The sequence below is a fragment of the Cnephaeus nilssonii genome, assembly GCF_951640355.1.
Source record: "Cnephaeus nilssonii genome assembly, chromosome: 15".
Classification (NCBI taxonomy): Eukaryota; Metazoa; Chordata; class Mammalia; order Chiroptera; family Vespertilionidae; genus Cnephaeus; species Cnephaeus nilssonii.
The window spans coordinates 44,058,257-44,072,389 of record NC_137086.1 but is presented as its reverse complement, the minus strand read 5'-3'; the positions used below and the strand labels follow the sequence as shown (position 1 = coordinate 44,072,389).

General features: G+C 52.8%; 1 protein-coding gene across 3 annotated transcripts in view; it reads left to right on the top strand.

Moving 5' to 3' along the window:
• Positions 1-14,133, top strand: part of SFXN5 (sideroflexin 5) — a 103,294-nt gene that overhangs the window by 68,092 nt on the left and 21,069 nt on the right. For 2 of the 3 annotated variants that reach the window (XM_079792830.1, XM_079792831.1), the window contains exons 11-12: positions 7,541-7,656; positions 9,620-9,705. In XM_079792830.1, coding sequence (XP_079648956.1) covers positions 7,541-7,656; positions 9,620-9,705 — 202 coding nt within the window. The remainder of the gene's footprint in view (positions 1-7,540; positions 7,657-9,619; positions 9,706-14,133) is intronic. The other variant, XM_079792832.1, reaches the window with a different exon arrangement.

Here is a 14,133-nt window from a genome sequence, read left to right as displayed (position 1 = left end):
AAAAAAGTGAAAGCTTCTAGAAGAAAATATAGATGAATATTGGAATCAAGATAGAGTTTCTTAAAGACACCTTAAAAAGTATATGTCAGAGAGGGAAGGATTATTTATTTGACTACAGTTTAAACTATATGACAGAATACACCATCAACAAAGTGAGAAAACAAGCCACACTCTATTTAACCAATCTCCAAAACATAAAGAACTCCTGTAGATTTATGTTTTCTGATATTAAAAAATCTACTTTTGACTATTAATAAGATTGAGTTCATGTTCATTGATTTTTTAAAACATTTTACGAATTCCTACTCAAATATTTTTCAGTAATTTCTATCACTATCTTTTTCTTAATTGTTAAAGTTCTTTATACAATTTTATGGATTTTTTTTCCTGCCTATTACAAACTCAAACTGGCTTAAATAATAAATGAATGAATGAATTTATTTACTTATTTTTTATTTATTTTTGCTTAATATCTTCACCTCTTTCACCTAGCCCCCCAAATCCCTCCCCTCTGACAGCTGTCAGTCTGTTCTCTGTCTTTATGAGAGTGTTTTTATTTTGTTTGTTAGTTTATTTTGTTCATTAGAGTCCACATATGAGTGAAAGCATGTGATACTAGTCTTTCTCTGACTGGCTTATTTCACTTAGCACAATACTCTCCAGGTCCATCCATGCTGTTACAAAGGGTAAGAGTTCCTTCTTTTTATGGCCAAGTAGTATTCCATTGTGAAAATGTACCACAGCTTTTTTATCCACTCATCTATTGATGAACATTTGGGCTGCTTCCAGATCTTGGCTATTGTAAATAAGGCTGCAATGAACATAGGGGTGCATATATTTTTTCGAATTAGTGTTTTGGGTTTCTTCAGATATAGTCTTAGAAGTAGAACCACTGGTCCAGTGGCAGTTCTATTTTTAATTTTTTGAGGTCACTCCGTACTGCTTTCCACAGTGGCTGCACCAGTCTGCATTCCCACCAACTATGCCAGAGGGTGCCCTTTTCTCCTCATCCCAGCCAGCACTTGTTGTTGGTTGATTTGCTGATGATAGCCATTCTGACAGGTGTGAGGTGATATTTCATTATGCTTTGAATTTGAATTTCTCTGGTGACTATCAATGACATTGAGCATCTGTACAGAGGATGTATCCCTTTACATCCAGGGCCCTTCCTTCCACCTCCCTGTCTGGGGCTTCACCGTCAGGGTAGCTCCCTGAAGATGGCACCAGCAATTCCAGCGGTCACATTCAGACCCACCGCTGCCCAGAGGACAGGAGGCACTGCCTGCTACCTCTTCTTAAATAAAAGGAGCCCTTTCCTAGAAGACCCCTGCCACCCTCCCTCATTGGCTAGGACCGATCACATGTGCTTTCCTAGCCAATTACTGGTAAGGGAGGGATTATTACAATTAGTTTAGACCAGTGGTTGGCAAACCTCGGCTCGCGAGCCACATGCGGCTCTTTGGCCTCTTGAGTGTGGCTCTTCCACAAAATACCACGGCCTGGGCGAGTCTATTTTGAAGAAGTGGCGATAGAAAAAGTTTAAGCTTAAAAAATTTGGCTCTCAAAAGAAATTTCAATCGTTGTACTGTTGATATTTGGCTCTGTTGACTAATGAGTTTGCCGACCACTGGTTTAGACTAATCTTTTGGGGGTAGAATAGCTGCTGAGTCAGTCACCATGACCCTCCCTAATAGAGTAATATTAGTAGCTCTTTGTCCTTTTGTCACTTTCCCATTTCTTATCACAGAGCTTACGGAATAGCTATTGAATGCCACACTTCTCTGTTCTAAGATGCCTCTCTTAGAAGAGGCATTAATACAATAGTCATTAAGAAGAGGAAAGGGCTGTATTTCTTGTTCATTTGAAGGATAAATAAGCATTCACTACATGTTCAATCCAAGTCACTTTCTTCAACACCACAGAGTCTGAGTCTCAGCCTTCTCCTCATCTTTCAGGGGCTGGAAGGGTCAAGATGAGAGGTAGGGATTGCGAAAGGCAATGGTGGTTGTGATGCTGTTCAGCAACCTATGTCCAAAAGAGACAGTGTAATTTCAAAGCATACAAAAGAATAGTGGGGATTCTTTATCTGCAGTTCCTATTTGGTTACACTTGCGGTTTCATTTTTTTTTTTTCTTTACTTGCAGGAAAAAACATTCCTGAAGTTCATCAGCTTCCTTAGGTAGTTTCTGACATATAGATACCTAAGTGTCAGACCCATGAATAGGTCACACCAATCCCTGCTGGCTTTCAAACTTTTATGATCTACTTCAAGAAGTTTGGCTATTTCTTTTCCATTTTTAAACAAGTAAAGCATGATTCTATTCTCATTGTAAAAATGCAAACAGTGTAGAGAATTTTAGGGTAAAAAGTGGAGGTCCTGCAACACCCCCCGATTCCTAAATTTAGGTTCCTTCCCCGAGGAGAGCGCTCTGTGCAGCGTGAAGCGTCCGAAACTCCACTTGTGGGTTTATGTGCACACAGATGTGTGCGTACCAGTTACGAGCTGTGCATTCCGTAAACCGTTCTGTGCAGACGCAGTAGCTCTTTTCATATAAGTTTGTTTTGGAGAGCTTCCCATGTAGATTCCGTAAATGGTGGACATTTAGGTTGTTTCTAATTATTTGCTCTTGCAAACAGTGCTATAATTAACATCCTTGTAAATGTCTCTTTGTACATATGGGCAAGCATTTCTTTAGGGTAGCTATCTATGGTTTGGCAATTTCTGCTGCCTTTAATTGCATTGCCTGGTATCTGGCAGACGATCTTCCGCATGTACAATAACTTTTCACGTCCGCGCTCCATTATAGTGTACGTTTTAAAAAGAAGTTCTAGGCGACAATTAGCGATCTAAGTTTAAGTTCAAATTCTGTGTGGATCGCTGTAAGCAACTGAGGTGACACTTGAATGAACAGATACACACGGCTACGTTCACCCAAGACCGGGCAGTTGTGATGGGGAGCCGATAAGATCCCCTCCCTCAAACACCCATTGTTAGGCATATCATGATGCTGCAAACATTAAAATATGAGGAAAATGCATCTTAGAATAGAGGATTTATGGTGTTTTATTTTCCCTAAGTCCGTGGTCGGCAAACTGCGGCTCGCGAGCCACATGCGGCTGTTTGGCCCCTTGAGTGTGGCTCTTCCACAAAATACCACGGCCTGGGCAAGTCTATTTTGAAGAAGTGGCGTTAGAAGAAGTTTAAGTTTAAAAAATTTGGCTCTCAAAAGAAATTTCAATTGTTGTACTGTTGGTAATTGGCTCTGTTGACTAATGAGTTTGCCGACCACTGCTCTAAGTGAATAGATAGCCTATTGCTTCACCCCCATATTTGAAGAGTCCTTCCCTTATGAGTTAATACAATTGCTTTACTATTAACTCATCCCCCCCCCCCCCCCGGTGGAATAGTCTCTGCACTATTAAGTCTTTTTTTCTTGTTGTTAATCCTCACCTGAGGATATTTTTTCCATTGATTATTTTTAGAGAGAGTGGGAGGAGAAAGGGGGGAGAGAGAGCGCGCAATAGAGAAACATCAATGTGAGAGAGACATATCGATTGGTTGCCTCCTGCACATGCCCCCACCGGGGCGAGGATTGAACCTGCAACCCAGGTACTTGCCCTTGACTGGAAATTGAACCCGAAACCCTTGGGTGCTTCGGCCGATGCTCTAACCACTTAGACACACCAGCCAGGGCTGAACTATTAACTTCTGATCTATGTGTCTGTTCCTATGTGACTGTGCTAGTTCAGGGGCCAAGCTTTCCTGTAGTCTTATTTTTGAGAACTTTCTTGCACATTTGTCTTCTGTCTGCTGCTCTTCCTTCTTCCCACACTGTCCCTTTTACATGGGGCACTTCACAGCTGTTCACACCCGGCATGATGGTGCATCACGCGGGTCTGATGTGAGAACATCTGCAGCAGTCAAGGCCATACTCTCCTCAGGACTTGACACGGAGCTTGCATCAGCACGCAGCGATCTCTCATCCTCTCTCTCCGCCCGTGACATCTCCCAGCATCGCTGCTCCAACATCAGTTATGCCTGAGTCTTGAATGGTGTCAATCTGAGTTGAAAATGTGCCAGCTTCCTTAGCATTACCACTAACAGACTGTTTAATTAACCTGTGATACTGTCAGTAGTCGTTCTTGCTGGTGTGCTGGAGAGGAGACCGTGGCCACCCATGGCTGGTCTTGGTCTTGGTTGCTCTCTCTCTGTCTTTTCCACTCGCTATTCACTTCCGGCTCTCAGTGTCTGTGACTCGGGAGCTGGACTAGCCAGGAACCGATGGGAGGGACCTGGGATGTCCTGGAAGGAAGACGGTAGAACTGAATGTTCTGGATGAGATCATGGCAATGAAATGACTGAAACAGGCCAGCAATCTCACTGCTCAAAGGTGATAGCAGCTAACCTGTGCATACAGCAGGTGCCCAATACATGGACAACCAGTATACACAATCAACAGAAGAAATGACGGTGCATGTGCCATTTGAGTAGGCAGTAAGAATTGGGGTGTTCTAAGGGAGAAGCCTGGGGTTGCCCTCGTTCTGAGGTGGCTTTTAGGGTTTTCTCTGCTGCCTTTTTTCCCACCCAGACAGCTTAGAGGAGAGGGCAGCTTTCTCATTCCGAAAAGTGCCCTGGAGGCGCTGATGAGGAGAGGGAGGCTGGGTTTTACTCCCTTTCAGACTTTCTCTTCGTATCAAGTCATTTTGTGTTTGAACCAAAGTCCTGCTGTTTGAAAATTGGGGAGAGCAAGCAGGATGTCACCTAGGGCTACTGGACCATCAGCTCCAAATCCACACTGTCTCTTTTCTTTGTCTTTTTCACACACACACACACACACACACACACACACACACACACACACACACATGCACACGCACACACACACACACACACACACACACACACACACACACACGTGGAGCAAGAGATGTCTCCGCCATTCCTGGCTTCCCCTGACCTGGCGTGAGCACTGGTGCAGAGGCTGCGACCGGAGATCCCATGAAGCCCTTCATGCAGCCCCTCCTTCTGCAGCCAGGGGAGTGGGGGGAGGAGTTTGCAGAGTGAGCTGGCCCTCCTGACTTGAAGCAGAGGCTCATCCCCTGGACCACATTCCTGTAGCCTTGCCTTTCCCAGCACAGCGGTGGTGGAAGCTGTTCTCCAAGGGCAGAGACCCCCAGTACCCTCTCCGGTGGTTGTGTTGGGTCTCCTGGGAACTGCAGGCCTGGCAGCCCCAGCTGGTAAAGGACGAAGAGCATCCCTGTCGCCACTAAACACACAGGCTAGGTCCCCCCCTTCCCAAGGCCACTGTGCGGGCCCTTCCTGGCCCTGAGCCATGGGAGGGCCTGGCGCTGGCGGGAGCTCTCCTCTGAGGGTGAGGAGGGGGAGATTGGGTATCAGAATTAGAACCCAAGCCCAGCTGTCCTGAAACTGGGGTTCCCAACCTCTCTTCCTTCACATCAGATTCACTTTCCTAATCCTGTGGTCTCTAGATGTGTGTGACACAGGGCTTTTCAACATCAGCACTACTGACGTTTTGAGCTGGATAATTCTTTGCTGTGGGGCAGTGCTGTGCATTGTAGGATGCTTAGCAGCATCTCTGGTCTTTACCCACTCGATGGCCTATGGCAGTGGTCGGCAAACTCACTAGTCAACAGAGCCAAATAGCAACAGTTACAACGATTGAAATTTCTTTTGAGAGCCAAATTTTTTAAACTTAAACTTCTTCTAACGCCACTTCTTCAAAATAGACTCTCCCAGGCCGTGGTATTTTGTGGAAGAGCCACACTCAAGGGGCCAAAGAGCCGCGTGTGGCTCACGAGCCGCGGTTTGCCGACCATGGCCTATAGCAACCCCTACACACACCAGGCTGTGATCATCAACAATGTCTCCAAATGTTGTCAGGTGTCTTACAAAATCGCCCCCGGTTGAGAGCCACTGTATCAGACCACTGAGCATGCCTGCCGTGGGGACAGGAGTGGCCCGGCGCAGAGGAGGTCTGCTCGTGGTCCCACTGCGGCTGAGTGTCTTGTGGAAACATGAGAGCTACTCAGAGATGACATCTGTGCTGTAAACACATTTAAAAACTGTATTTAGTCTCCTGTTTTTCTCTCCAAAGACTGCAGAGCCTCTTGGTCTTCCCTCTGCTTGTTCCACCTTCCACTTTATTGAAAAAGGAGACTGAGGCTCGGAGATCCCAAGGCCTCAAGCCACCCCTCACCTGCAGAACCCTGTCCCCCAGCTGCGAGCACCCTGGGCCCCTCTGCGCCCCAGCGTGGGCTCAGGCACCAGGAGCATCTGCGGTCCTCCTCCCCCTCCACCTGCCCACAGGCCCTGCCGCCCTCCAGCTCCCCAAACCCCGGTGCCCCCCCACGCTGGAGGGAGTGGGGAAGCAGCAGGTGTTGATGCTAATCAGCGTTCACAGCCCAGAACTGCAGTCGCTCCCAGGCTCACACACTCCCCAAAATTAAACACTCATTATACAAAATTAATTGACATTAATTAGCAAAAATTAAAACTTTAAACACAGCAAGGCGCTTTGGGGGGAGGAGTGAAGCAGGCAGGCTCCACATTTGTCACCCCCCACTCCCCACCCGCCCACCACCCCCAAGTTCCCCCACTTCTATCCTGGGGCAGAGCTGGAGGAGTTCAGGCGAGGTCAGCACCCACACCCAGCCTCGGGCCCAGCCCCAGCCCTGTGGGTCCCCGGTGGCTAGTCACCAGCTGATGGGTGGCCCCCAAACTCTGGCATCCAGTTTAACTATGGACCCAGGAACCCTCCCCTCAGCCCAGGCCCCCATTCTCTCAGCTGAGATGGGTGGGCATGGTCAAAGGATGAACGAACCTTCTGAAGCCAAAGTAGAAGGTATTCCTATAGGGCTGCCTGACCTAGCCCTCTTCCCATCTCCTGGGTATCCAGAGGACCAGGCTCTGTGACCTTTCAGCTCTGCCCCACTTTGCTATGTGACCTCAGATAAATCCCTCCCCCCACCACACACCCTCCCCATGAGCCTCAATTTGCCATCCATATGATGAGGGGGCGGTGCTGGGTGAGCACTGAGGTTCCTGCCGCTCTGGCACCTGCTGTCAGAGAAGCAAATCTCTGGGAACCTGATTCACTCTGAGGAGCAAGGGGCTGGATGTGGGGTGCTGAATTGCTGATGGGGGAGCATCAGGCAGCAGGGGGGGGGATGCGTCTTTAGTCCAGAGAGCCCCCCAGATGGGCACCCATTTGGCCTGCCTGCAGGGGGCAGGCTCCTTGATAACTGGCTGCTCTGTAAGCCAGGAGCAGTCCCCCCTTCCTCCCTAACCCTGGTTGTTTTCCAGCCTTGCTCACCAGGTTCTCAAGGTCCCCCAGACCCCTCACCAAGCTGATAGGCACCAGAACCACACCTTCCCCCACTGCGTTTGAACACAAGCTTGGCGTCTATTCAGAACTCCGTTGCTTGGGCGAGGGAGGCTTAGGTGAGGGTGGAGCCCAGTGGTCCTACCAAGTGGAATGCCATGCTCCCCCCTCACTCCTACTCCCTTCTCTCTCTCCAGCCAGCGCCAATATCTGCAACGTGGTCCTGATGCGGTACGGGGAGCTGGAAGAAGGGATCGATGTCCTGGATGGTGATGGCAACCTCGTGGGCTCCTCCAGGATCGCAGCCAGACATGTGGGTCCTCTCAAGGCTCAAGGGGCGGGGGGGGGGGGGGGGTTGCCACAGGGAGGGTGTGGGTTTCCCCTAAATGTTTTCATTCCTCAAAGACTGTTGTCCACAGCACCCTTGCTTTGTCCTCTTAATCTCTCCTCCTCACCCGGCCCCACCTGCCATCTGTACGAGCCCCAGCCTGGAGGTCTGGTCCAGCCACGCCTGTCCCCTAGACATCCCTGTTTCTCTCCAGATGCCCTCTCCTCACCGCTGCGAACTGTCCCCATCTCTCCTCGCAGCCCCTCAGGACCCAGCTTCTCTGATCTGTTAATTGGTGAGGGCAGAATAGACCCCAGAGCTTTCCCTTCCCTCCCCGGGACCTGGGACCGGTCCCCTGGGCTTTCATGTCCTCTGGGGTAAGATGAGGAAGTGTGAGCACGGGTGCTGTGTGGTTCTGTGTTAATCAGCCCTCCTGCACTTGGCGCCTCACTGGGGAGTGAGGCGTGAGTGCGCTAAGGTGCGGGATTTCAGGCTTGCCGGAGGCCTGGCGGGTGGCTGGAGAATGTTTGTTATAGGAAGGCCCTTTCCCACCTCTGGTTTCACCGCCTCACCCACTCCAGCAATTGTAATATTTTTTAACTCCAGTATGCTTGTGTCCAGCCTCTTCCCAGTGGTGATCAGTGGCTCTCCCTGCTCTGGCTTCCAAGTGCTGGGACTGGGGGGTTCAGCTGTGAGGTAGCCAAGCATTTCTGCTCCAGGCACTGTCCCTCCTCAGCTCCCACAGGGGCCCGAGCCTCACCTCTGTCAGGGTGGCCTCCTCTATAAGCCTCCAGTGTGGGGAGAGCCCTCTCTCGTCCAGCCTCCCCTCCCCACTGTTTTGGGGAAAGTGAGTGCCCAGCCAAGGCTCTGAAGGGAAGGGGCTCAGGTTGCCAGGGCCAATGCTGTGCCCTCTGTCCCCCCCCAACTCCCTCCCTCCCCCTGCACACAGGCTCTGGGCCCCCTCATTCCTGCTTGGGAGGGAGGCTGGAGGAACCCTCTCCCAGGCCTTCCTGAGGCCGGTCACAAAGGACCCCAGTTCCTGGGAGAAATTTTCAACCCTGAGCCTGTCATCAGAAGGGATTTGGCCTCAGTTTCCTCCCTGGTACCAACCTCCTCTCTAACTCTATACTCTTTCTTGACTTGCTGTGAGGTTGGCTGAAGCTGATGGTCCTCTTTGTGGTCCAAATGGCAGGAGCCCCAAGCTCTCTGCAGCCCTTGGGTGTTCCCCAGCCTGGCTGTAGCCCCTTGCTGTCTAAGGGAAGACCAGGGACCCGGGGGCTACCAGTCGTTCCTGGAGGGCCCAAGCCTGTGGGTTAAAGGGACTCCCCACAATGACCGGCAGAGTGCAAGAGTGCCCCTGAGCTGTGCCCTGACTGTGCCCTTAGCCGGGAATCCCAAGGGAGTCCCAGAGCCAGGCCCAGGCAGAGCCCATTGGGGGACTCGCAGACACTCTGCAGAAGTGCCTCCCCCTGGTCACCAAGCAAGCCTCCTCCTCCTCAGATCTTTGTCTTTAAGGGATGTCAGAAAACAGCAATTCCCAGGGTCTCTGTCCCCCCTCGGCACCAGGCCCCAGCTCTTTGCTGGGGTCCTCCCAGGGCCTGCTTAGATTTTAGAGCATCTCAAGTTTTCCTGTTGCTTTCCCCCAAGCCCTGGCACCTGCCACCCACACGAGGCACCCCCTTGGGCACTTCTGTGTTGCTGCCCCCGCCCCCCCACATGTGGCAGGTGATGGGGATCTGCTCTTCAAATGTGTGTGCTGAGAAGGCGGGGGTGGCTTTTCTTGGTTGTTGGAGTATGGCTTCGTGAACAAATCCATGAATTATTCCACTCAGCCAGACGTGCTTAGCAGTGATGCACACACCTCGGGGCTCTGGGGTGGGATTGGCTGCCAGGCGGCTGTGCCCCGACCTGGGAGCCCCACTCACCACAGCGTCTGCTTGCCCCTCAGGCCCTGCTGGAGACGGCGCTGACGCGAGTGGTCCTCCCCATGCCCATCCTGGTGCTCCCTCCCATCGTCATGTCCATGCTGGAGAAGTGAGTTGGGGCAGCCAGGACCCTGGGGCCACCACTGGGCAGGAGGGGGAGGGAGGGGACGGCTTTCCCAGGTCAAAGGATGGGATGGGGGGGAGGGGGGAGTTTATTCAGACTCTCCCAGGCAATGCTACTGGGATCTGTGAGAATTCATGGGCTTTCACTGTGCAGGACCCTATGCTAGGTTGCTGGGGAGGCTAGCCCTGCCCTGAACAACTGGAGATTCTGGTGTGTGTGCAATAAGTGTGTGTGTGTGTGTGTGTGTGTGTGTGTGTGTGTGTGTGTATGTGTGGACATGCACTATGGCTGCACAGGGCAGGACCAGTTGTGACGAGAGTGTGAGGACTAAATATGGAGCCAGCACCACCCCTTCCAGGCCTCCACCATGAGGCATGTCCCTGCCACGGAGCCTCAGTTTCTCCATTACTAAAACACAAACAGTGCCAACCTCCCTGCCTCCCTCAGAGGGATGCTCGGAGAACACACGCTTGCCATGACTGAAAAGAAATGAGGGAACACAGTAATAAAACAATGGTAGAGTGATTGTATTAATTAATGGGTGTGAAATTGAGTCGTGAAGACTGAAGTGCTGCTGGAAGGGGAAGCTGAGCAGGGAGGAGGGAGGGCCAGGGCCCGTCTTCCCGGGCTTTGGGTAGGATTAGGGTGAATCCCGGAGGAAAGGAGTGGGGAAGGGCCTAGGTGGGGGGGGGAACAAGATGAATAAAAGCCTGGAGGTGCAGACCCCTGGGGTGCAGGTAAAAAAACACATGGAGGAGACAGCTGTCTCCCTCCTGGGGGTCCAGCCGGGAAGGGAGCTCAGTTGGGCTTGGGGGCAGCGTAAGCTAAGGGGAGGGTTGGGGGCACTCCCTCTGGGGTCCTTTGGGGGCACTCCCTCTGGGGTCCTGGGGCAGGATATTCTCCTCAGTTTGGAGACCTTCTTATTCCCACAACAGGAATTATAATAACAGCTAATATTCATCAAGCACTTGACTGCATCCCGGTCCTCTCAGCCAGGCCTCTCCCCAAATTCCATCCCAAAGAGGCCCTCCGACCACCCCATGGAGGTAACAGACACCCCCACTCCCCTCACGTTGCCTTATTTTTATTCACAGTGCTTAGCAATAGCTGAGATTCTTTATCTGGTTGTCTATTATCTGCCCGCTTCACTGCAATGTAATCTTCACAAAGACAAGTAAATTCCTTTTATTTACTGCCCTGCAAAGCATCTAGCACAGTTCCCAGCACATAGTAGATAGATGCTCCGTGTTTGTTGAATGAACGAATGAGTGAATGAATGAAATGAAGTGAATCATTTAGCCTTCACAGCAGTGCAATGAGGTAAATATGGTATCTGGTTTTACAGATGAGGAATGGAAGGCGAAGGCTTTGTCATCTGCTTACGGTTGTACACTAGGACAGTGGTCGGCAAACTGTGGCTCGCGAGCCACATGCGGCTCTTTGGCCCCTTGAGCGTGGCTCTTCCACAAAATACCACGGCCTGGGCGAGTCTATTTGGAAGAAGTGGCGTTAGAAGAAGTTTAAATTTAAAAAATTTGGCTCTCAAAAGAAGTTTCAATCGTTGTACTGTTGATGTTTGGCTCTGCTGACTAATGAGTTTGCCGACCACTGAACTAGGAAACGGCAGAGGCAGCAGAGGCCCAGGACTGTGGCTGCAGAGCTGTGCTCTTCCTGCCACACTGGCTGCCTCTGGGGTCTTCAGATCACGTCACATAATCAGCATGTCTTTGGGTCCTGCCCTGCATGGAGACTGGGGAAGAGCGGGTTTGGGGGCCCGGCCTCAGAAAGCCTGTATCATGATACGGGAGATGGGTAGACCCACACACAGGTCAGCGGCAGGTGGGACGGGGCAATGTGTGAACAGGATCAAGGTGACCTTGAGGGGCGGGAGCACTGTGGGCCCGGCAGCAAGGAAGGCTGGTCCACGGGAGAGGGGCTGCAGTTGACTTTGAGAGCAAAATGGGACTTTGGCAGGAGGGAGGGCTTTCTGGGCAACACGTGGGCCTGTTGTGTAGACAGCAAGGAGCCCGGCCCAACAGAAGCTAAGTGAGCTCCACCCTTACACCCACCCCTCTCCGCCCCTGCCGCTAGGTGTAAGGGTGGGGCACCTGGTCAGGGCCCCGGGATATAAGACAAACAGATCCTGGGAAGGCAATTGCTTTTGTGCCCCTGAGCCTTGTGTACGAGCTGCCTTGTGAACGGAGGCCCCAAATACCAGCCACTGCGGTGCACAGGACACCACAGGAGAGATTGGGAAGGTAGGGCTTCTGTGTTTAGGCGGCCAAATCCTGAGCCTGGAGTTACTGGGGGAAGATGTGGTCTCTGATGCCTTCCCGGATGGCACCCGAGTTGAGTTTACAGAAAGTGCAGTGCTGGTTAGTGTCCCATTTGTTTGGGAGCTCACCCTGGGCTTTGAGAGGCACGAAGGTGGGAGGGCCGGTTCTAGTTCTGAGCCCCCATGGCCTGGGATCTGCTCAGAGTCTGGCCGCCCTGAGTCTGGCTCAGCTCAGGGTCCAAAGAAGCCCCCTGGGCACGGAGAGACAGGTTGGCTTTGTACTGGCCTGGTCCTTCCCTGAGGCCTCTCGGACAGTCTCTGGGGAGAAGGGAGAGTCCAGCCCGGGTTCGCCCAGGAATATCAGAATGAAAAAGACCCAGTTGGTGCCCTCCAAGACTGACTAATTCATGGATACGGGGAGCTGCAAGACCGGGCGGTGGGAGGGCCAGTGTAGCAGCACCCGCTGAGACTCCTGGTAGGAAAGTGAACTCTGGGTTCTTGCTCTCTCACTATTGGGCCGGTTTGGTTCAAGAGGCTCCCTCAGCCTCAGTTTCCCACCTGGAGGATGACGACTCGGCCAGCTTCTCTATCTTGTCCCCTGGGGCCTGGCCTCCTGCAGGCCCTTGGCTCCTTGCAGGGGCCCCACTCAGCACACCTTGGCCTTCCCATGCGGGGTGCTAGTGGCAGGGCCCTGCCAGGAGGGGGTGGGGGAGGTGGCCCCACCCTCAGTGAGGGAGTCAGAGGAGAAAGACAAAAGAACACTTACCAAGCAGCCTGCTTGCAAATTAATGGAGTGCAAACTCGAACCGCTCCAAGTGCGGAGGGAATGCACAGCAGTGGGGACAGGAGCTGTTTGTTGTGTGTGGGGCTGGGGCCCAGCTCGCTTCACCTCTGCCTCAGTGTCTCCTCTCTGAGAGGAGCCCTCTGACCTGCGTGAAGTCCTGGGTTTCCTGCTAGGAGAGAGTGGGCCCCCGGACGTTCAGGTGTCCCTGGCTCTGAGGCCGAAAGGAAAGGTGTCTGAAGTCAGAAGCAGGGGAGCCTCAGCTCCCAGCCCACAGCGGGGGCCTCCCTCTGAGGGGTGCCCACTCCCCAGCACGCATCCTCTCCCTGCACAGCCTCACCGCTGAGGAGGAGGCTGGTTTTAGACTCCAGGCTGGGAAATTGGGAGATCGGCCCCTCCCCCACAATCTCCCTAACTCCCAGGCAAGTGCGGGGCTCTCTGCCCTCAGCCCCTCACCCCTGCCCCTGGAGTTCACCCTCCCACCCCAACCCCAGCCTGGGTTTCAGCTGGGTCTGGGGTTCAGCTCACACCCTCCGTGGTGGTTCCTGAGGCCGCTCCTGCCTCCTTCATTCCTTGGGATCCGGGTCTTTCCTTTCTCCCAGTCAGTCGCACATCTCTCCATCTGCATATTTTAATTCCCCCAGCTGCCTTTCCAATCCCTCCCTGCCATTTCCCACCTCCCCTCCCCTCCCCCTGTCCTGCTGTGTTCACTCCAGAGCCTGCGCTGGGCTGGGACTTCTACGGAGCCTCCTGCTTGGCTGCAGTCTCAGGCCTGCCTCCTTCCTGGACTTCCTGAGTCCCCTGCCCAGTGGGGACTTCAGCCAGCCACCCTGAGAGAGAAGCCAGGGTCACGGCCCCACATGGAGGAGGGTCTGTCAGGGAATTCCAAGGGATGAGTTCAGGGCCTGCCCCTCACCTGCCACCTTCTTCCTCCCTGACACCTTCCTTGCCCTCAGCGACTCTTGGGGCTATACCGCAGGAGTCACACCCTCCAGTTCCACTCCCCCTGCCCTCTTCCCCCTGGGGACTGAGGTCCCGGTTGCCTTCCAAAGCCTCGTGGAGCCGGGCTCCAGGTCTGTGTGCAAGTCTGGAGGGTGAGCCCTGTATCCCACCCCCTTGTCCTGCGGGAGAAGTTGATCCTCATCAAAAAGGTCTCAGGGCCCATCTCAGCCTTTCTCCTGCCCCTCCATGACTCCTGTGGAAGCCCAGGAGGCCTGGGGCCGAGTCCACGGCCAGTGGGAGGCTTGTGTGGAGGAGAGGGCCAGCATGGGGCCAGTGGACCGAGGCCAAGGGGGAGGTCAGGTAGGCTTGAGTTTGACTCAGGCACTTTTGTCCTGCAACTCGTGATGCTGTGGAA